Source organism: Salmo salar, chromosome ssa15, assembly GCF_905237065.1.
Source record: "Salmo salar chromosome ssa15, Ssal_v3.1, whole genome shotgun sequence".
In the NCBI taxonomy this organism is placed as follows: Eukaryota; Metazoa; Chordata; class Actinopteri; order Salmoniformes; family Salmonidae; genus Salmo; species Salmo salar.
This window is the reverse complement of record NC_059456.1, coordinates 51,904,363-51,926,217: the sequence shown is the minus strand read 5'-3', so window position 1 is coordinate 51,926,217 and position 21,855 is coordinate 51,904,363. Positions and strand designations below refer to the sequence as shown.

Below are 21,855 nucleotides of genomic sequence, written 5' to 3'. Positions count from 1 at the left end.
ACGCTCCTTATTTTCCGCTGGCAGCCCCCACCACCACAGAAAGCACTGAGCTAGGCTGAAACACCTGCATTTTGGAGCTGCCTTACTCAAGAAAGCAAAAAAGAGACCATGTTTGTATTATTATTTTTTACATTGTTTGCAAACTGATATGTGACAGGTATTAATGCCAAAATAACATGCAAAACAGGCAACAACAAAAAATATATGTATTTAGCTAAACAGGTGAGGCTCAGAACAGATGGCCCCACCTGCCCTGAATGACGGGTCGCCACTGGTTCTTCTAGCCTACTCCCATATGCTTGATACATCTGATAGTCCTCAGGGCCCTCTGTCCCATGTACAATTGATTATTTAAAAAGATGTACAGTATAGCCTTTGTGCATATGTAGACAATATTTCTAAAGTTGGTCATTCAAAGTCTGAAATCCAACAGACACAGTGGGTTCATAGAAAGATACGTTGAGAATTCTTTGTGACAAAGTGGTGACGCGTCAAACACCAGGCAGACCCACAGCTTAGTAATATTTACCCTTTGAATTCCCTCTTCCTGTCTGCCCTTTCTAAATGTGAAAAAAAGATTTGTCCTGTTTACATCTGCATTGTTATCTTTGGGATGATTTGTAATGAGTCCTAAATGACTGTGAAGTAGAGCAGAAAGAGGGATATGCTGGAATGGGGAGCGATCCAGGGAGTGTGTGTGTGTAATGAGTCTGACTTTTCGAAGTGAACTCCGGCTGACTGCGCGTCCTCGTTAACTTCCCACTAGAAAACATTTGTTGCGACGTCCACTAATGGCTAAGCTGCTGCAACATATAACAATAATGTGGCTTAAGCTTAACATCTTGCAATTGACTCAAATAGACTGTTAAACCCTGTAGATATGAAAGGAACATATACACTCAGTTTAACCAATGTAGTAATTGCATCGTCTTCTGATAGACTAGGTGGAATTTTTTTGCCATACTGCTTGGACCTATTCAGTCTTTTCAGATCCACGGGACAGACGGAGTGCATGGGGGAGCCTGGTCCCAGATCTGTTTGTGCAGTCTTGCCAACTCCTTCCAGATCACAGGAGGTTGGAGGCACCTTCATTAGGGAGGACAGGCTTGTGGTAATGACTGGAGCGGAATTAGTGGAATGGTATCAAATACAGAAAACACATTGTTTCCAGGTGTTTGATGCCATTACATTTGCTCCGTTCCGGCCATTATTATGAGCCGTTCTCTCCTCAGCAGCCGCCACTGTTACAGATTAAACCGATGTTGGACCAAGCTAGTCTAGGGAGGTAGGAGCTAGAGCTCTGTTTGGGATGCAGTGTTACTGTTGTTCTCTGTGGTAGTGTTTTGTCACCCTTCTTAAACTACTGTTTAAAACAGTGTACTCTGTGTTGGCATTAATAACAACACAAGCCAAGCCTCCAGCTCTCACACGAAGTCATTAGACTCGGGTGAACGAACAACCACTTTAGGACAGTTTATCCTTTGTCATTGAAGTTAAAGGATACAGTAGGGGGCTACATAGCAATACCATAATAAATACAGAGAAATATGAGACGTAGCTTATAAAGAGTTGACATACAACATGCTGATACTGTAAATAGGATTCATAAAACAGACATCATGGAGTGTGTGTGTGTGTGTGTGTGTGTGTGTGTGTGTGTGTGTGTGTGTGTGTGTGTGTGAGAGAGAGTGTATGTTAAAAATGTAACACTCATATGCGTTAGATAAGTATTCACCCCCTGACTAAATACATGTTAGAAACAACTTTGGCAGTGATTACAAAGGTGAGTCAGCTTGGCTTCGTCTCTACGAGCTTTGCACACCTGAATTGTGCAATATTTTCCCATTATTCTTTTCAAAATTATTCAAGCTCTGTCAAGGTTTTGGGGTCATGGCTACACAGCAAAGGTTTTATCCTGAAAAAGTCCCTAGTCTTTGCCGATGTCAAGTATACCCGGGCGATACCATGATGCAGCCAACACTGTGCTTAAAAATAAGGAGGCAGGTACTCAGTAATGTGTTGTGTTGGATTTGCCCCAAACATAAGGCTTTGCATATAGGCCAAAAGTGTATTCCTTTAAAATCACCAATGGCCTCATGGTGATATCCCTGAGCAGTTTCATTCCTGTCCTGCAGCTCAATTCAGAAGGACGACTGTATCTTTGATGTGTCTGCGTGTTTTAATAGATAATCCACAGCATAATTATTAACTTGACCATGCTTAAAGAGATACTCAATGTCTGATTTGTTATTGTTACCCATCTACCAATCACTACCCTTCTTTACGAGGCTTTTGAAAAGCTTGCTGGACTTTGTAGTTGAATCTGTGCTTGAAATTCAATACTTGACTGAGTGACCTTACAGATGTTGTATGTATGGGGGACAGAGGAAGGGGTAGTAAGTAGCCTTACCTTGTGCGAGACGAAACACCTCATAGGGCAGGACCCTATCTTCTGTTTCTATAGCGTGAAGCCACTGAGTTGGTACAGAGGAAGGGGTAGTCATTAAAAAATCATGCCATTTCCTCTTTCGCACATAGTGAGTCCATGTATCTTATGTGATTTGTTGTGCCAAATTTGACTACTGAACTAATTTATGCTTGCCTAAACAAAGGGGTGAATACTTATGCAACTATATTTCAGTTATTTAATTTGTATTCATTTGTAAACATTTGCAGTATTTTCTTTTCACTTTGACATTATGGATTATTTTGTGTAAATCAATTAAATCCATTTCGATCCCACTTTGTAATGTAACAAAATGTGAAAAAATTCAAGGGGGTGAGTACTTCTGATACCCACTGTAACGGTGAATATTGACCTGTATCGTGTGTCAGAAGAACATACACCATTTCGGAGTGAGAGTTCTCTGTGGTATTCAGAGATGTTGATTCCACTCCCTCTTATTCAGGAGAAGTCAACACTGAGTGATACTTCTCACTACTTTTAGGGAGTTGAAATACAAATACCTGTGTATGTTTTCAAGTGGAATTCAGATAAGCATAAAAAGACGGTGGTATTCCATTAATGGCCTCCTCTCTCTCCCTCTCTCTCTCTCTCTCTGTACATCTCTTTTTCTCTTTCTTTGTAAATCTCTCTCTTTGTACATCTATTAACAACAATGGGAACAAAATGACACTAAATTCCCATGAATCCTTGCTGCTGTTCCGTCCGGCGGCGTCTCCGCGCTTGCCGGCACTTGGTGGCGACGTCGAAGCACGTGACCATCATGACGTTGGCCTTGCAGAGGTTGACCTTGCTCTCCAGCCTTGCCGTGACCACCTCTAACGCTTCCAGGTGTTCCAGAGAGTCAACCTCAAACGTCTGCCACAGGTCAACTACACAAACACAACACAGTGATCAGTGATGACTGGCCACCAAATTAGCATTATCAAAAACTGGCTATTTTAGCTAGCCATCATCTTAATATAACATGAACTACAGAGGCCTCTCAGGATCAACATTAGCCACATAACACCCTTACAAATACACCAGACAAGGACATGAGATAAGAAGAGAGACAATCAGGGAAGGGAATATCTTATTATACCGGTTCTATGGCAATACCAAGACTCCATGCAATGGTTGCTATTGCATTGGTCAATAATGAAAAGATGATTGTTCACACCTTGTAGTGTAAGTCCAGTTGCTTAGAGAAATAAACTGACTAGTTAATGATTTACTGATTACTCTATAGTAAACACTCACACTCTTGGTTCCATTTCCCTGGCTCCAGCATGAGATTCTGTTTGGCCAGCACCAGCTCTCTCTTCAGGCTGTTGTACTTGGCTCTCACCTCTTTGATCCTCTGCTGACGGTGCTCCAGGAACTTGAGTTTGGCACTGAAGCAGGCTATTCCCTGTTAACAACAACACAGCCAAGGACAATGAGAGCTTCAGCTACACATCCGTTTACACAGAGAAAAGCCTCTTCAGAACACCAAGCCTCATATTATGGATGCAAATACCAAATGGCACTCTATTCCCTAAATATCGTAATACTTTTGACCAAAGCCCTATGGGAATGGGGTGCCATTTGGGACATGTCCTCTGACTATACCTTAGAGATCAGAAATTAGCCAATTTTCATAGGCTAGTGCATAGTGTATATGTATTGTATTCAAATACAAAAGTATATACAAAAACATTTTTTTAATCGAGCACACATCCATGCAATCTTCATAGACAAACATTGGCTGTAGAATGGCTCGTACTGAAGAGCTCAGTGACTTTCGACATGGCACCATCATAGGATGCCACCTTTCCAACAAGTTAATTTCTGCCCTGTTATTGTGAAGTGGAAACGTCTAGGAGCAACAACGGCTCAGCCGTAAAGTGGTAGGCCACACAAGCTCACAAAATGGGACAGCCGAGTCCTGAAGTGTGTAAAAATCATCTGTCCTTGGTTGCAACACTCACTACCGAGTGAGAGTTCAAAACTACCTCTGGAAGCAACATCATAACAATAACTGTTCGTTGGGAGCTTCATTAAATGGGTTTCCATGGCCAAGCAGCCGCACACAAGCCTAAGATCACAATGCACAACGCCAAGCTTCGGCTGGAGTGGTGTAAAGCTCACCGACATTGGACTCTGGAGCAGTGGAAACGAGTTCTCTGGAGTGATGAATTACACTTCACCATCTGCCAATCTGGGTTTGGTGGATGCCAGGAGAACGCTACCTGCCCGAATGCATAGTGCCAACGGTAAAGTTTGGTGGAGGAAGAATAATGGTCTGGGGCTGTTTTTCATGTTTCGGACTAGGCCCCTTAGTTCTAGTGAAGGGAAATCTTAACGCTTCAGCATACAATGACATTCTAGACGATACTGTGCTTCCAACTTTGTGGCAACTGTTTGGGGAAGGCCCTTTCCTGTTTCAGCATGACAATGCCCCTGTGCAAAAAGCAAGATCAATACAGAAATGGTTTGTCAAGATCACTGTGGAAGAACTTGACTGCACTACACAGAGCCCTGACCTCAACTCCATCGAACACCTTTGGGATGAATTGGAACACAGACTGTGCCCAACCTCACTAATGCTCTTGTGGTTGAGTGGAAGCAAGTCTCCGCAGCAATGTTCCAACATCTAGTGGAAAGCCTTCCCAGAAGAGTAGAGTCTGTTATAGCAGCAATGGGGAGACCAATTCCATATTAATGCCCATGATTTTGGAATGAGATGTTCGACAAGCGGTTGTCCACATACTTTTGGTAATGTAGTGTATGTATGTACTGTGCATGGACTTTATACATGCAATGCATTGTACGCTTGCATTGCAAGTTTGCCATTGTTCTTGAGTTGTGTTTGGCTATTTATGTGTTTGTACACAAACTCAAGAATAGCCCTGATTTCTCCTGATGAACTAAAGTAAACATGTATCCAAGCCTATCCTAAAACACCCACTGACATCTTGTCCCCTCACCTGTTTGCCTGCTCCTCCTCTCCTCTGCAGCCTCTCCACGTCATCTATCTCATAGACCTTGATGTCGTAGGCCTCTGAGATGCCCCTGTCTACCCAGCGAGACCTGGGCCCACTGGCAGACCTCCTCAGAGATTGGCACGTGTTATTGGACAGATGCCGCGGGTGTGAACCTACAGGTCAGATGAAATGGAATAAGATAGTGTAGAGTGGTGCAGAGCAGTGTAGTGTAGAGTAGTATAGAGTAGTGTAGAGTAGATTAGTGTAGAGTAGTGTAGTGTAGTGTAGTGTAGTGTAGAGTAGTGTAGAGTAGAGTAGAGTAGAGTAGAGTGGAGTAATTCAGAGCTCAGTTGGTAGAGCATGGTGTTTGCAACGCCAGGGTTGTGGGTTCGATTCCCACGGGGGGCCAGCACAGAAAAAAAAATGTATGAAATTGTATGAAATGTATGCATTCACTACTGTAAGTCGCTCTGGATAAGAGCATCTGCTAAATGACTAAAATGTAAATGTAAAATGCATGAGACTGTAATGGAACATTTTGTCTTGTGAAGAGACAGCCTTGAAAATGTTAATCTTGTTTTAGTCATAAATAATCCTTGGTTCCTGCCTGTGCTTGGTAAAGATATGATGGGGGGGCAACATGACCCCCTCCTTAGGATCATGTGGCAGAATGCCCAGAATATGTTCTACAAGTTAAGATAGGAGACGGTGCCAGACACATGCCGGCACCAACCCTATGAACGTGTCTAACGGGACTGCCCCGGCAGAGCTCCTGATAGACGTTCACTATGGTGCATCAAGTTTGTTGGAACCTCTCCAGTTAACTGTTAATAAACAATGATTCATTTAAGATTGACTTTGAGTGTCCCTTTGTAGAATTTCCATGACAATTTGGCGTCAACGAACAGAATGATTGATTCTGCCTGTGGTGCTTTCCAGTGGGGGTCTGCGAGGAAAACTGCTGGCACATTTTATGAAGTGCGAGGGAAATTCTCGTCTGACCAAAAAAGGATGAGACCCGCCCAGACCCTTACTGTGAGCTGCCCAGGAGGAGACACATCATTTGCAAACAATTGAGGGACTCAGCAACTGATTTAAGTAAGTCAATTTAAATTAATTTGTATAAAAATAGGAAAGAATTATAATAAAACCAATTAAAGTAAACATAAAAATGGAGGAAGGTACCCCCAGTCCTAAGTCAAGTAATAGCCCGAAGTGAATGTGGATGTGAGTTGTGTGAGTGTAATGAATGTGGATGTGAAAGTTTTGTGAGTGTGGAAAGTATTAAGCTGATTGAAACTGGGATAATAACACGATTGAAATTTGGAAATTAAGAAATATTATTGGATTTGTAGCCTTAAGTTTAGTTAACAGAAAATCATGTTCAACATTCATCGGTTCTATTTAAAGTTTTATTGGTTAGGGATAAGTCAAGTCTCGTACCTTTACCAAAAGTGGATATACGGCAATCTTTGTCTGAGACTCTATTTCTCAGACCCTTTAGACAGTCATACAATGCGTTAACCTTATCTTAATCAAATGATCCATAAAGGGACCACTCTGAATATTTCTCAGAATAGTTTTTACACCACTTATGTACGTCTACGTGTGGGTGTGCAAGTCGTATATTATTATTATTTTTCTCCATTGTTACTTTATCAAATATCTTGTAACCCATTAAACTCTTCATATGTTACTTTATCTCTAGTAATCCATTATACTTTTCTTCACCAATTCCTCCTTTAGACTAGTCTTCTAATCATACAGATGTTTAGATATTTACACCAGTTGTTCTATTTAACAGCATATTCAGGAATAGTACTTTCTCCTTTCATATCTCTCACATGCACAGATTCCCTATTCAATACAGATCAACATACATGCCTACAGACATCCACACCGCTCATATGCATGTTCAACGACTCTAAATAACACCTTGTGCTATTATCAGTGGTTCTCAGACCACGAGACTATCGATACACACGTGCTATTCTAAAGGACAGGGGCGGCTCAGGTGAGAGAAATCGGGACATTATCAAGGGCGGCTTCAGGTGAGAGAAATTGGGACATTATCAAGGGCCAGCCAAATGCTAGACCGAGAGTGCCGGGAGGGAGGGGGGGGGGGGTCAACCATGCCAGTAATTGATTTAGGCTTACCCAAAATGGTTTATTTGGGGTATCAGGTTGATTATGGAGGTCTGCACACTGTGAAATTTAGAGTACTTTAGACTAGAAATGCATTGAGTTACCGATCTGTCATTAACATGCCACTCGCGACAAAAGCTTCAGCTGAAATGTTATTGCCAGAATTGTGTAATGAAGCATGTGTAACAAAGGTCTTAAGCCATGGTTTTGCAAGTTGGATTGTACAACCCAGAATGGAGGGTTTGAAAGTGTCTGTGGTTTTATGTGTTGATTTTGTTTACTTACTACTTTGATTGTAGATTTTAGCTTTAGTATGATGATTATGAATGAAATTAGATTCACTCCCGTTAATTTCAGTATAACCTTTATTTTGATTTATTATAATTAAGCATTTCGATATAGAAGCTAAAATCTAATGCTTACCTTAAAATGTAATGATTATTAAGAGGATGGAATGTGATGGAACATTTTATCTTGTGAAGAGACAGCCTTCAAAATGTTCATCTCGTCTTAGTGTCATAAATAATCCTCGGTTCCTGCCTGTGCTTGGTAAAGATAGGAAGGGTGGGCGACATGATCCCCTCCTTAGGACCATCTGGCAGAACACCCAGAGTATGTTCTATAAGTTAAGATAGGAGATGGTGCCAGACACATGCCAGAACCAACCCTATGAACTATACCTATGTAACTTGTCTGTAACCAGTACATAAGAGATCTAACGGGACTGCCCTGGCAGAGCTCCTGACAGAAGTTCACTATGGTGCATCAAGTTTGTTGGATCTTCTCCAGTTAACTCTTCTCCAGACCTCCCTGTTAATAAACAATTATTCATTTCAGATTGACTTTGAGTGTCCCTGTGTAAAATTTCCACGACAAGACAAATACAAGCCCCACTAATATCTAGACTATTTTTACTTGACAATTCAAGCACTTTTCTCCTTGGGCTCATTTATTAAAGATGTGACCTAGACAAAGTCTTTGAACGCAAATAAGAGGACAGGAAATGCAATGAATAGTAATCTGTGCAATACCAATTAATTACATAAAAAGCCAATATTACTATAAAACGCATTACAATTTGTGAAAATGCACGTCGCACACATAGCTGTTCCTCACTTCGTTGCACATCAGTGTTTTTATTGTTGTTAACACAGAAGACCTTGTTCACCAAATCCGCATAGCTCATTCCTGCTATTTTAACACAACACAAAATGCAAAGCAGGAAACATGAATCACACACTTGTAACTACAGCGACTTACAATATGACCAGCGGGTAAAACTGGTTCAAATGCAGTCATTACCAGGTAATTTCAACCAGTTTTGTCCAGTTTTGCTCGCTGGCTGTGCATTCAATTAAGGAATTACCCAGATCAGATCTTACCGTTGCTGCTCCTCCTTTTGGGGTTCCTCTCACTTCGGGCCACACTGATCATAGAACAGCTCTTATCGCTGATAGAGTCTCTGTTGGAGGTAATGCTCCCTGTGGCTTCGCTGTCCCTAACCATGCTCTCATAGCCACTGCTCACCACGCTGTTCCTATTGGTCAATAATGCTGTCTTACCCATGGCCGGGGGCAGCTCCCCGCTCAACACACTAGTGACATCACTGGCGTGACCGCTGAGGTGGTTGGGCCTGCGAGGCGCTGTCACCTTGACATAGGGTGAGGGTACAGGGTGAACAGGATGAACCTCTCCCATGGATCTACAGGCAGCTCCAGCCGCTGCTGCCATCTTGTCTAGAACTAGTCCTCCGGAGGCCCCGCCAGAGGGGTAGGGCTCTCTGCCGATCTGGAGGAGCTCTGAGATGCGCCCGTTGATTACCCGGACGGGGGACTTTGCTACGAGGCGTGGTGGTAGGGTCTGGGGCGAGGGGGTCTGGTTTCGGCTTAGAGACTGGGTGGACCAGGTTGGACCATGCTCAGGGCTCTTCCCATCAGGGGACAGACTGGCGCTCCTGTTGATGGACTGACGGAACGCCTTGGGAGAGAAGCTGAGGTTCTTGGTACTGGGGATTGATATCCGGCGGACCTTAGGGCTGGTCATCATCAGTTTCCCCACCGCGGAGAGCTTAGATCGGCTGGTTCTGGGAGACTGGAGGGCTGTGGAGGTGGTGGTGTTGGGCTCAGTTATAAAGGTTGACCTATTGGTTTTGGGAGAATGGGCTGTGTAGGGGGTGTTTTTGTCAGACAAGGGAATGGACCTAGGGGCCCTCCTGGGGCTCCTGCTGGCCCGGGGTAGGGTGGGTTGGCTGGACTCCCCTTCCCAACTCCCTTTGGAGCCCTTGGAGCTCCCCATGGAGCTCACAGAGGATAGGCTACTGCCTCGGTCCAGAGGGTGGCACTCCAGTGGTATTCTACCTAAAGAGTTGGTCCTGCTAGCCAACTGCTCTAGTTTAGCACTGAAGAGCCTACTGCTTTCCTCTATGGGAGATTCCAGCTTACCGCTATCATGTCTAACACTCCAAGTGGATGGCATGGGCTCCAATGGTGAACTACTGGCTGTGCTGAGAGGACTGTTACTAGTTCTCTGTCTCTGCTGCTGCTCCAGGCTGTACTTCCGAGCTGGTGAGAAGGGGAGAGGGAGGCTCTCCCTGGCACAGGAGACGATCCCCTGCCTGGCTGAGGATGGCCTCTTCTCCAGGGTCACCCAGGGACTACCAGGGGTGGATGATGTAAAGTCTGGGGCTTTATGTTTATACTCCTCGCTCATTACATAGCTCTCCTGCTTGTTGATATTATGCCAGCCTCTTGGTAGACTGGCTGTTCTGTGGTGGGTAGCTGCAAGGTAACCAGGGATACCATTCTCTGGTGTATTCCTGCTCCTTTCACTACTGTCCCCTGGTGTCTTTGGAGTAATTAGGGAAGATGGAACAGGTAAGTCCCGGTCATAACAGGTTAGGGAACAGGTGGTGAACTCCCCTCCTCTGGGATAGCTCCTTTCTGCTTGGTTACCACTCCTCCCTCTGGCCCTATTCTCTAATGACATCATCTCATAGCAACCGGTCTCCTCCCAGGCATGTGTGTCACATGATGCAATACTATTAGTTTGACCTGGGAAAGGCATCAAAACGCTCTGGTTGGTATTCTTCTCGTGATTCCTCTCAGTAATATAGAACACACCTTCTGTCTCCATCGCCGTTTTACTTCCTGAACCTTTTAGATGATCTTTCTTCTCGGGTTCAGAATAAGCATCCGCTCGCGTGAAACGGGTGTTATAAACCCCTCGGCGATGACGAGACCCCTCCGCATCACTACTCCTACTGAGGTCAGCGAGCAAGGGGTTTATAAAGGAGGGCAAGACCCGGTTCTCCACCCTGGAGAGAGAAGACATGGCTTTGGGTTTGGTGTTGACTTCCACAGCCATGGTGTTAGTGGTAGTAGCAGGATCCATGGCCTTGATAGTGGAACCTGTAGAATCTTCACTAATGTTACTGATAATCCTGATGGGAAGGGAACCCAGTACAGACCCTGAAGAAGCCTGGCCAGAGGAGGAGTGGGCATCCCTGATCCTGATGATGTTCCCCGCCCGGCCTCCTCTCTCCAGCGCCCCGCTGATGGTCACCTCCTCCACCATGGTGAACACCAGCTCATCCTGACCCGTCTGGTCCAATGGCTGCTGGACCATCACCGTGATGGTGGCCTTCATCTCCTTCAGGTCTGACTCTGTAGTAGGCAGCTGGGAAAGCTGGGGAAGGATCATCTCTCCTAGGAGAACACTGGTAGCCAAGGAGGAGGTGGTGGAGGATGAGGGGGAGAGGAGGGATGGAGAGAGAGAGGGGGATATCGGAGTGCTCTTCCCTGCCGGAGAGGTCCTGGTCTGGTGTTGCAGCAAGCCAGACCTCCCTGGGTATCCAACTGGCTCCAGAGACAGGGGAAGAAGAGACAGAGGAAGAGGAGGATGAGAGCTTGGCACAGGGCTGATCTGAGTATAGATTTCACTGTGCTGTGGCAGAAAGCTGTACTCAGGGGGGTTGCCTTGGTTCTGGCAGGCTGGATGTATACTGATAGAGCCACAGGGGTTTGGTTGGTCCTCTTTGGAGCTGGCTGCACTTCCCTCCTCACAGTCATACAGACCAGAGTCCTCTCTCTGAAAACTGTTGACCAGAAGACTGCCATCTGTCACCAGGCTCTCTTTCTCACCCACAATGGAAAGCTCACAACACTTCACCTTCATATTCAGTAGTTTCAAGAAGGAGGTATTTTCCTCAGTCTCAGTTCTGCCTGAGCCATCTTGGGGTACTGGAGGGGACTCGATCACGGCAGAAGGTTCTTTTAACGATGACTTGTTAACTGTTTCGCTGCCGTCGATGCACCCGAGTCGCTCCTGCAGCTCTGCGAACGTGTCACACTTAAGACTTAAGTTCCTCTCACATTGGCCCACTTCTGCTGTATTCTGAGGAAGTTGTTCTTGGATGATGCTCTCATTCTTCTTCTTCTCTCCCTGCAGTCTAGGCATGATGTTTAGAAGGTGCTGCAGTAGCTCTTTCTTTAGAGCAGAAAGCTCAGCGTCCTCCGATTCCGCTTCAGCCTTATTCTGGTGTAGAGCGTGGATGATGGGGGTAAACTCCGGCTGGCCCTGGCCCTGCTGGGTCAGCTCTGCACTGGGCTGCTGGACCGAGCCATCGGGGTTGACGTGGATGACCGTGTCACAGGACTGGTCTGTGCTGGAGTGGTCATCCAGCAGATCACCACCGAGCCTGAGCTTGGGCAGGTCACTGAGGTCAGAGTCCACAGCATTGGTAGAGTGAAACGCTCTGAGAGAGAAAGGACTACTCCCTCCACTCCTCTCTCTACTCAGGCTTCTACCACTGGGAGAGCAGGATGTTGAATGCTGAGAGAGAGAGAGAGAGAGAGAGAGAGAGAGAGAGAGAGTGAGAGAGAGAGAGAGAGAGAGAGAGAGAGAGAGAGGTCAAAGTTAGTGATACTTTTTTGCCTCGTCACAAACAAAACAAATGCTACTAAACTGCTTAAATTGTTTACTAATAGTTAGGCCACCCAAGGTTCATTGAATAACACTTTTAACATCATTCTTGGCACCAAGAATGTAATGGTAAGTAATCTATAATTCAGTAGACATACGTTTGCCTTCTTCTGCGTCCTGCGAATGCGTGAGGCAATTTGGACAGTGGAGAGTGTCTCTGGGAAGTGTTCTGTTGAGTCAGTCACATGGGCCAGCACGGTCGTATGACAGTTAATATTTCCCAAAGACTCCTGTAGCAGCATGGTCACTTTACTGTCTCTGTGGTGAGCACAAAGTACAACCATCCTCATCATCACCATCATACATTATACATAACACGTACCATACAATTAGATTACATACCAGTATTAAAGACTCAATTTCATGATCTACTGCTTGAATCAATTGTTTCCTTCTGTTCCATTGCAATGCAATCAAATTGAAAGTCTCTAGTATCTAACCTGTTGGGGATGTTTTTGTTTCCATTGTTGAGTAGGGCCAGTATAACACTGCCCAGTTCAGACTCAGGACGTCCAGTTCTGCTGTCACTGGTTCTACTGGTCCCCTTTATACTGTTAGCCAGGTCTATCATGATCAACCTGCTATGACCCCCTGGTACTGATAGAGGAAGAGAAGAGAAGAGAAGAGAAGAGAAGAGAAGAGAAGAGAAGAGAAGAGAAGAGAAGAGAAGAGAAGAGAAGAGAAGAGAAGAGAAGAGAAGAGAAGAGAAGAGAAGAGAAGAGAAGAGAAGAGAAGGAGAGAATTCACTAGAGGAAATGAAGGGGGGGGAACTAAAATCATCAGAGAGAATAGTTGAGAATAGAGCAAAGAAAATAATAAAATAAATCCAAGGTATTCCAAGTATTCTTAGAAAACAAATTAGGTACAGTTTATTCAGTCAGCCGTATGCAAATTAAGTCTCCAGATATTAGCTTGATAGCTTACTCACGAGTCCGTATGGTGACACATACAGTGCAAGCTACGTACAGGTCACTGACCAATAAGAAGGAAAAAATACGAACAAAAATAAAGAGCGTACAGACATTTTTACTGTCAGTCTTGACAAAGTACTCTGACTGAAACGTGGGCACAATAAGCAATGTGCATAGGTAATAACCTTATTTCCTACATACCATAGATATAGGGCCCATAGATATCTCTATCTGATCTATGTACGGAATAGCATGCCAGAGTTATCTTTTCTACAATGTACAGAAATAGCAACCTTTGCCGCTGCCCTCTGTGAGCTGCTGTTGGACGTGCAGAGTAAAAAACATATGGGAGCTGGAGGAGGACGATAGTGTGGTGATGTCACTGCGATCTCCACTCGTCGGGCCGCCGGCACGGTGGCGCGATGCGATGGCTGCATCCAGCAGGAAGGCAGCTCTCTCGGCGTTGGGGGCAGATACCACACTGTGGTGCCGAAGCTGCATTAGAGGAAGACAGCATGTTTTACTTTATATTATATTTTATCATATTTTTTTATTTTATTTTCATGACAGAACATAGATAATGTATGTAGAGAGGGATAAAGGGGGGATAGAGGTACAATGGCACAGAGGGGGAAAGGGGGACTCCGGGACAGACACCGGCACAGCAAGGCATGAATATAATACGACATGTTGTTCAATGTGACAATGCCAATGTAAGTTTGTAACTGGGATTATGCACTGTAATTAAGTTAAGTCCCACTTCCCTGGCTCTTCTGACAATGCATCTGAATAAGGAATTAACTAGTGTTTTCTAATTCCTGACTGTGGTAGTACCAAACAAAACAAAGTAATTATATACAGTGCCTTCAGAAAGTATTAACACCCCCTGACTTTTGCCACATTTTGTTGTGTTACAGTCTGAATTTAAAATGGATTAAATTGCTACTTTGTTTCACTGCCTACACACAATACCCCATAAAGTCAAAGTGGAATTGAAAAAAAAAAGAAATTGCGTTTTTCGACATTTTTACAAATTTATTAAAAATTAAAGGCTGAAATGGCTTGAGTCAATAAGTATTCAACCCCTTTGTTATGGCAAGCCGAAATAAGTTCCGGAGTAAACATTTGCTTAACAAGTCACATAATAAGTTGCATGGACTCGCTCTGTGTGCAACAATAGTGTTTCACAAGGTTTTTGAATGAGTACCTCATCTCTATACCCCACACATACAATTATCTAAGGTCCATCAGTCGAGCGGTGAATTTCAATCACAGATTCAACCACAAAGACCAGGGAGGTTTTCCAATGCCTCATTAAGAGCCAGCAGCATACCACCCTGCTTATCTCTGAAGCTAAGCAGTGCTGGTCCTGGTCAGTCTCTGGATGGGAGACCAGATGCTGCTAGAAGTGGTGTTGGAGGGCCAGTAGGAGCCACTCTTTCCTTTGGTCTAATAAATAAATATCCCAGGGCAGTGATTGGGGGCATTACCTTGTGTAGGATTCTGTCTTTTGGATGGGATGTTAAATAGGTGTGCTGACTTTGTGGTCACTAACAATCCCACTAGACTTATCGTAAGAGTAGGGGTGTTAACTCTGATGTCCTACCTACATTCCTAATCAGGCCCTCATACTGTCACCTAATCATCCCCAGCTTACAATTGGCTCATTCCTCTCCCCTGTAACTACTCCCCAGGCTGTGAATGAGTTTTCAGTCAACTTACCTGGTAAAAAAAGAAGGGCACCTATTGGTAGATGGGTAAACGTTTAAAAAGCAGATGTTGAATATCCCCTTGAGCATGGTGAAGTTATTAATTTTACTTTGGATGGTGTATCAATACACCCAGTCACTACAAAGATACAGGCGTCCTTCATAACTAAGTTGCTGGAGAGGAAGGATATCGCTCAGGGATATCACCATGAGGCCAGTGGCGACCTGTCATTCAGGGCAGAGCTCCCAATTCTTAGCTAAAATAAATCAATAATTAATTTATACATTGCCTCAGTGTACTGTCACTCATAAGGGCGCTACGTCACCGCCAAATCTAAGGGTAAAGCAAAACAATTCAAGCCCCTTGGGTACTGCCATAGAAGTGCCCATCCAAGAAGGCTCAAGGTCATTGGCCACAGATACAATTACTTCAAATCCCATTATATCTACAGTAGCTTTGATCGGACTGATGTCAACATCATACTTTCAAAATCTTAGCTAGCAGTCATCATCATGAATCAAGTCGACAATCTACTGGCAAATCCTTTTTAATCCTTGTCATATGAAGAGAAATCGTGAAGAGAAATTATAGATAAAATGTATCGGTGCTCATTGGACAACAACAAGTTGGAAATCGCAAATTCAACAATGAGTGGTTTGGAAAGAATTAGTGGCTAACTGCAAGTATTGCAAAGCAATCACTAGCCTGCTATTCAGTGGAGTGGCTGTGTGATCCAAGTTTGTGTTTAAAGGTCTCTTTGCCAAGCTTTAATGATAAACATTCAACATTGGCCATGCTGTCAATCCAGCAGGATTTTTGCCATGTTCAAAACAACTGTTAACTCAGAACTTGGAAATCTGACTTCAGTGAGCTCAAGACAACTGGGAACTTGGGAAAAAATGAGCTCCGACTGGGAAAATACGTTTTAAACGGTCATCCAACTCGGAACTGTAAATCAGGAACTCTGGCTTCTTTCTAGAGCTCCGACCTGAAGATCACTGATGTCAGTGATCTTCTGACATCACTGATGTCTTTAAAGCACCATAAATCCAGAGAATACCATACTTTCATGACAATGTTTTATCACGAAGGACCGCCGTGCCACCTTCCTATTCAAGGTGGGTCCTATGATTGAGTGTAGTCTGGCCCAGGAGTGTGAAGGTGAACGGAAAGGCTCTGGAGCAACGAACCGCCCTTGCTGTCTCTGCCTGGCCGGTTCCCCTCTCTCCACTGGGATTCTCTGCCTCTAACCCTATTACAGGGGCTGAGTCACTGGCTTATTGGTGTTCTTCCATGCCGTCCCTAGGAGGGGTTGAGTGGGTTGAGTCACTGACGTGGTCTTCCTGTCTGGGTTGACGCCCCCCTTGGGTTGTGCCGTGGCGGAGATCTTTGTGGGCTATACTCGGCCTTGTCTCAGGATGGTAAGTTGGTGGTTGAAGATATCCCTCTAGTGGTGTGGGGGCTGTGCTTTGGCAAAGTGGGGGGGGGGGGTATTTCCTTCCTGTTTGGCCCTGTCTGGGGGGTATCATCGGATGGGGCCACAGTGTCTCCTGACCCCTCCTGTCTCAGCCTCCAGTATTTATGCTGCAGTAGTTTATGTGTCGAGGGGCTAGGGTTAGTCTGTTATATCTGGAGTATTTCTCCTGTCTTATCCGGTGTCCTGTGTGAATTTAAGTATGCTCTCTCTAATTCTCTCTTTCTCTCTCTTTCTTTCTTTCTCTCTCTCGGAGGACCTGAGCCCTAGGACCATGCCTCAGGACTACCTGACATGATGACTCCTTGCTGTTCCCAGTCCACCTGGCCGTGCTGCTGCTCCAGTTTCAACTGTTCTGCCTGCGGCTATGGAACCCTGACCTGTTCACCGGACGTGCTACCTGTCCCAGACTTGCTGTTTTCAACTCTCTAGAGACAGCAGGAGCGGTAGAGATACTCTCAATGATTGGCTATGAAAAGCCAACTGACATTTACTCTTGAGGTGCTGACTTGTTGCACCCTCGACAACTACTGTGATTATTATTATTTGACCATGCTGGTATTTATGAACATTTGAACATCTAGGCCATGTTCTGTTATAATCTCCACCCGGCACAGCCAGAAGAGGACTGGCCACCCCTCATAGCCTGGTTCTGCTCTAGGTTTCTTCCTAGGTTTTGGCCTTTCTAGGGAGTTTTTCCTAGCCACCGTGCTTCTACATCTGCATTGCTTGCTGTTTGGGGTTTTAGGCTGGGTTTCTGTACAGCACTTTGAGATATCAGCTGATGTAAGATGGGCTATATAAATACATTTGATTTGAAGTCAGCACAGCACAACAAGGTGTCCAAAAATGTATTGTATGCTGCTGCATAAATTATGTAATATGCCAGAGAGATGTGTACTGTTGCTAAGTGTATGTTGTGTAGTAAACTGTTAGTAGCCCATGTGCCTCACCCTAATAATTTGGTCTATTTTCCCCTCTTAATTTTGCCTACTATTCTGACTTGGTGGTGCACATGTCGCCTATAACCTGTTTTAGAGAAATGTAATCAATGAATATTGTAAGAGCTTTCATTGTCTGCTTATATGCCCCCTTCATTTATCCTATGGTTCTGACTTGGTGTACAGGGAAAACACTGTAAGAACGGCCCATGTTCTGAATTTTTAAAGGGCTGCTTCGCTGCCAGACAAGGCTCTGTTGATAGCCATGTGTAGCAGTGGTAAGGTTTTGGGACTGCTGTTGGGACTCTGCTGTTGGGACAGCTTTATGTAGTTCCTAACAGTTTGTGGGCACCGTTTGTTACTGTTATAGTGCAATTAAAGTATTGTTTAGCGTTGTGTTGTGGCTTTGCTGGCACGCATTCCCAAAACATTAGTTTGCCCAACCAAGATTTACATGCTAAAATAGCCACTGCATGAGGCGAATGGTGACTTTAAAACAGTTACAGAGTTTAATGGCTGTGATAGGAGAAAACAAAGTATGGATCAACAACGTTGTAGTTACTCCACAATACTAACCTAAATGACGGAGTGAAAAGAAGGAAGGCTGTACAGAATAAAAATATTCCAAAACATGCATTCTGTTTGCAATAAGGCACTAAAGTAAAACTGCAACAACAACAAAAAAACATTTTTTTTACTTCATTTCCTGAATATAAAGCGTTATACTTGGGGCAAATCCAACACTCTTCATAATTTCAAGCATGGTGGTGTCACGGCTGTCGTAAGGAGAAGCGGACCAAAGTGCAGCGTGTGTGTCGTTCCACATTTTATTTACACTGTGAAACTATGCGAAACACAAACATAAACTAAAGAACAAAACAACAAACCGTGACGCAGAGTTGAAACATACACTACTCAATAAACAATCTCCCACAAACCCAGGTGGAAAAAAAACCCTACTTAAGTATGATCTCCAATTAGAGACAACGAGGACCAGCTGCCTCTAATTGGAGAATATCCCAAACAAAACCCCAACATAGAAATACAAAACTAGACCCTGACAACATAGAAATAGAAAACAAGAAAAAAAACGTTCACGCCCTGACCTACTCTACCATAGAAAATAACATCTTTCTATGGTCAGGACGTGACAGGTGGTGGCTGCATTATGTTATGGGTATGCTTGTCATCGGCAAGGACTAGGGAATTTTTGAGGATAAAAATAAACGGAATAGAGCTAAGCACAGAAAAACCTGGCTCAGTCTGCTTTCCAACAGACACTGGGAAACATTCAGCTTTTAGCAGGAAAATAACCTAAAACACAAGGCCAAATATACACTGGAGTTCCTTACCAAGACGACATTGAATGTTCCTGAGTGGCCTAGTTATAGTTTTGACTTTAATTGGCTTGAAAATCTATGGCAAGACTTGAAAATGGCTGTTGAGAAATGATCAACAACTTACTTGTCAAAGCTTGAGAAATTTTAAAAGAACAATGTGCAAATATTGTACAATCCAGATGTACAAAGCTCTTAAAGACTTACCCAGAAAGACTCACATCTGTAATCGCTGCCAAAAGTTATTCTGACGTATTGACACAGGGGTGTGAATACTTATATAAATGAGATATTTCCGTATTTAATTTTAAATCAATTTTAAATCAATTTCTAACATTTTTAAAAACATCTTTTCAGTTTGTCATTATGGGGTACTGTGTGTAGATGGGTGAGAAAAAGATCAGTTTAATTCCTTTGTTATTCAGGTTGTAACCCAACAAAATGTGGAATAAGTCAAGGGTTATGAATACTTTCTGAAGGAACTGTAAGATACCCTTAGAGTGACATGACACCTTAGTGACATATGTGTATTTCTGTGTTCTTAAGACCTGGGACTTCATTAAGAAACTGTTCTTATGCAGAGATTTCACACCAATGCTGCACATAGAGAAATTCAATAGAGAGCTAACAAAGAATCAAGTCTGTTCTATAAACGTTACACATTTCTGAACCGTCCACAACAATAAGACCCTGTATCATTATTTACCTGCATTCCATAGATGGGGTCCTCAAAGAGATAATGGTCTGCTGATGTGCTGTCCTGGAGGCTGCCTGACAGTAAGTCCCTGAGGGTCTCGTCCTCCCCACAGACCTCCATAGCGGACACAGACACAGCCAGGCTGGCCCCAGTCCTCTCCCTCCTCCTCCTCTCTGTGTGACTGTAGAACCAGGAGATGGCACACGGGATGACCCCTAAACTCTGGCTGCTGCTATCACTACCCATCATGGTGTGGGACTTCCCTGTTAACCACAGTAATAAGGCACACACAACACAGTCAGTTTGGGTGCTCTGTTTGTGTGTGTCTGCGTGTGCATGTCTGTGTGCGAAAGTGCGTGCAAACCTGTGTTTGTGTGTGTGTGTGTGTGTGTGTGTGTGTGTGTGTGCGTGTGCGTGTGCGTGTGCGTGTGTGTGTGTGTGTGTGTGTGCGCGCGCATGTGTGTGTGTGTGTGCGTGTGCGTGTGCGTGTGTGTGTGCGTGTGTGTGTGTGTGTGTGCGTGTGTGTGTGAGAGGAAGAGAGAGAAAGAGACAGAGCATCTTGGTAAACAGCTTGCGGGTAGGGGGGGGGCTTCAGAGTTGGTTTAATGCACTGCTTGTTAAGACAGACATTATCTAATTACACAAACCACAACGCGCTCATTGAAAGTGTCAGTATTTACAGTACATGTCCCCATTGTAGGGTTAACTTGGAGGACAGAGGGGATGGAAAGGGCAGATTTCCCCCCAAATTAAGGTTCTAACGACACAGTTTTAATGGTCCACACCCAAAACACTGTCAAAATACCATCTTCTGAAATAGAAGTTATTTAAGCAATAAGGCTCAAGGTGGCTCAAGGGCTGTATCCAGGCATTCCGCATTGTGTCGTACATAAGAACAGCCCTTAGCCGGGGTATATTGGCCATATATACCGCAATCCCCCGAGGTGCCTTATTGCTATTATAAACTCTTTATCAACGTAATTGTCATACCCGTGCTATACGGTCTGATGTATCAGGGCTTTTAGCCAATCAGCATTCAGGGCTTGAACCACCCAGTTTATAATACAGAACATATATCCTCCCTTTTAATAATGAATTTATTGATAATACCGGATTGGATTTACATACGGCACTTTACATTGTATGCCACTGCCAGTTACTAGCAGACACTTTTATCTTCCTCCAATAAGCTCTTTGAAAAAAGATGCCACTTAGTACCAAAAAGGGTTCTTCCCTGACCCCCACAAGGAACCCTTTCAAAACCCTTTTTATAGAGCATACCAATGTGTAGAAGCCACCTAAGTGATCCAGTATAGAGGAGGGAGGGAGGGAGGGAGGGAGGGAGGGAGGGAGGGAGGGAGGGAGGGAGGGAGGGAGGGAGGGAGGGAGGGACTTTTGTCCCGTATTACAGTACCGTAACTCCAGTGATCCGTGTCCTAGGTTTACTCACTCTAATCCAAATGCTAATTGAATTAGGGTAAGAGAATTGGTTTTGTCCAATTAAAGGCGAACCAGCCTGCCATCATTCATTCCAGAGGGCCATTCTATGGAGGGAGGGAGAGAGATTGATATCCCCTGGCAGCCGACCTGCCGCCGTCTACACCGCCAGACTAATTCAATCTGATTTACGGCCGGTGGCGTCATGTGTAGTAGAAAGGTATAGCTCCAAGGAGACACTGCCCTTACAGGAGAGAAAAGGGTTTTATGTATTTGTGTCACACAGACACAAAGCCTTTAGTAAAGCTAAGTGGATTCCATTTTCCTAATAGCAGAGCAGAGATCGTCTTACAGTCCATTTCGTTTTTAGTCCACCTCAGCTTGCTCATCCTGACTGACAAAATATTTGCGCCTTGTTGACATGTTTGGCAGGCAGAACGACGGCGGAAGAAGCTTAAAAACACTTGGGATGTATTATGGATGAATCTCCCACTTTTATTTATCGAAGAGGTGGAAAATGAATGCAATGGAAGATGGGATGAATAAAGGAGAGGACGGATGGAACACCTCCATGCCACCACAGCCCCCATAGGGAAAAGAGAGATGAAAGAGATGGATGCACCTCCCCTGCCATTGCACACAGGAAAAATATGAATTCAAGAGATATATAAAAGACATTGATGAAAGAGATAATAGCCACTCTCCTTATGAGGTTTGGTCTTCATGGCCACTTAAAACAATGCTACTTTCCTGATGAAAATAACATCATAGACCAGCATAGGCTGGTCATGCTGATCAACAGTAAGCATTT

General features: G+C 44.2%; 1 protein-coding gene across 1 annotated transcript in view; it reads right to left on the bottom strand.

Moving 5' to 3' along the window:
- Nucleotides 1-128: 128 nt before the first annotated feature.
- The window catches only part of LOC106571584 (kinesin-like protein KIF26B), a 35,190-nt gene continuing 13,463 nt past the window's right edge, over nucleotides 129-21,855 (bottom strand). The window contains exons 8-15 of the mRNA XM_014144819.2: nucleotides 19,617-19,870; nucleotides 13,742-13,943; nucleotides 12,978-13,134; nucleotides 12,636-12,795; nucleotides 8,940-12,387; nucleotides 5,416-5,585; nucleotides 3,707-3,857; nucleotides 129-3,336 (exon numbers count right to left, since the gene is read on the bottom strand). Of these exons, the coding sequence (XP_014000294.2) occupies nucleotides 3,137-3,336; nucleotides 3,707-3,857; nucleotides 5,416-5,585; nucleotides 8,940-12,387; nucleotides 12,636-12,795; nucleotides 12,978-13,134; nucleotides 13,742-13,943; nucleotides 19,617-19,870 (4,742 nt within the window). The 3' untranslated portion in view covers nucleotides 129-3,136. The remainder of the gene's footprint in view (nucleotides 3,337-3,706; nucleotides 3,858-5,415; nucleotides 5,586-8,939; nucleotides 12,388-12,635; nucleotides 12,796-12,977; nucleotides 13,135-13,741; nucleotides 13,944-19,616; nucleotides 19,871-21,855) is intronic.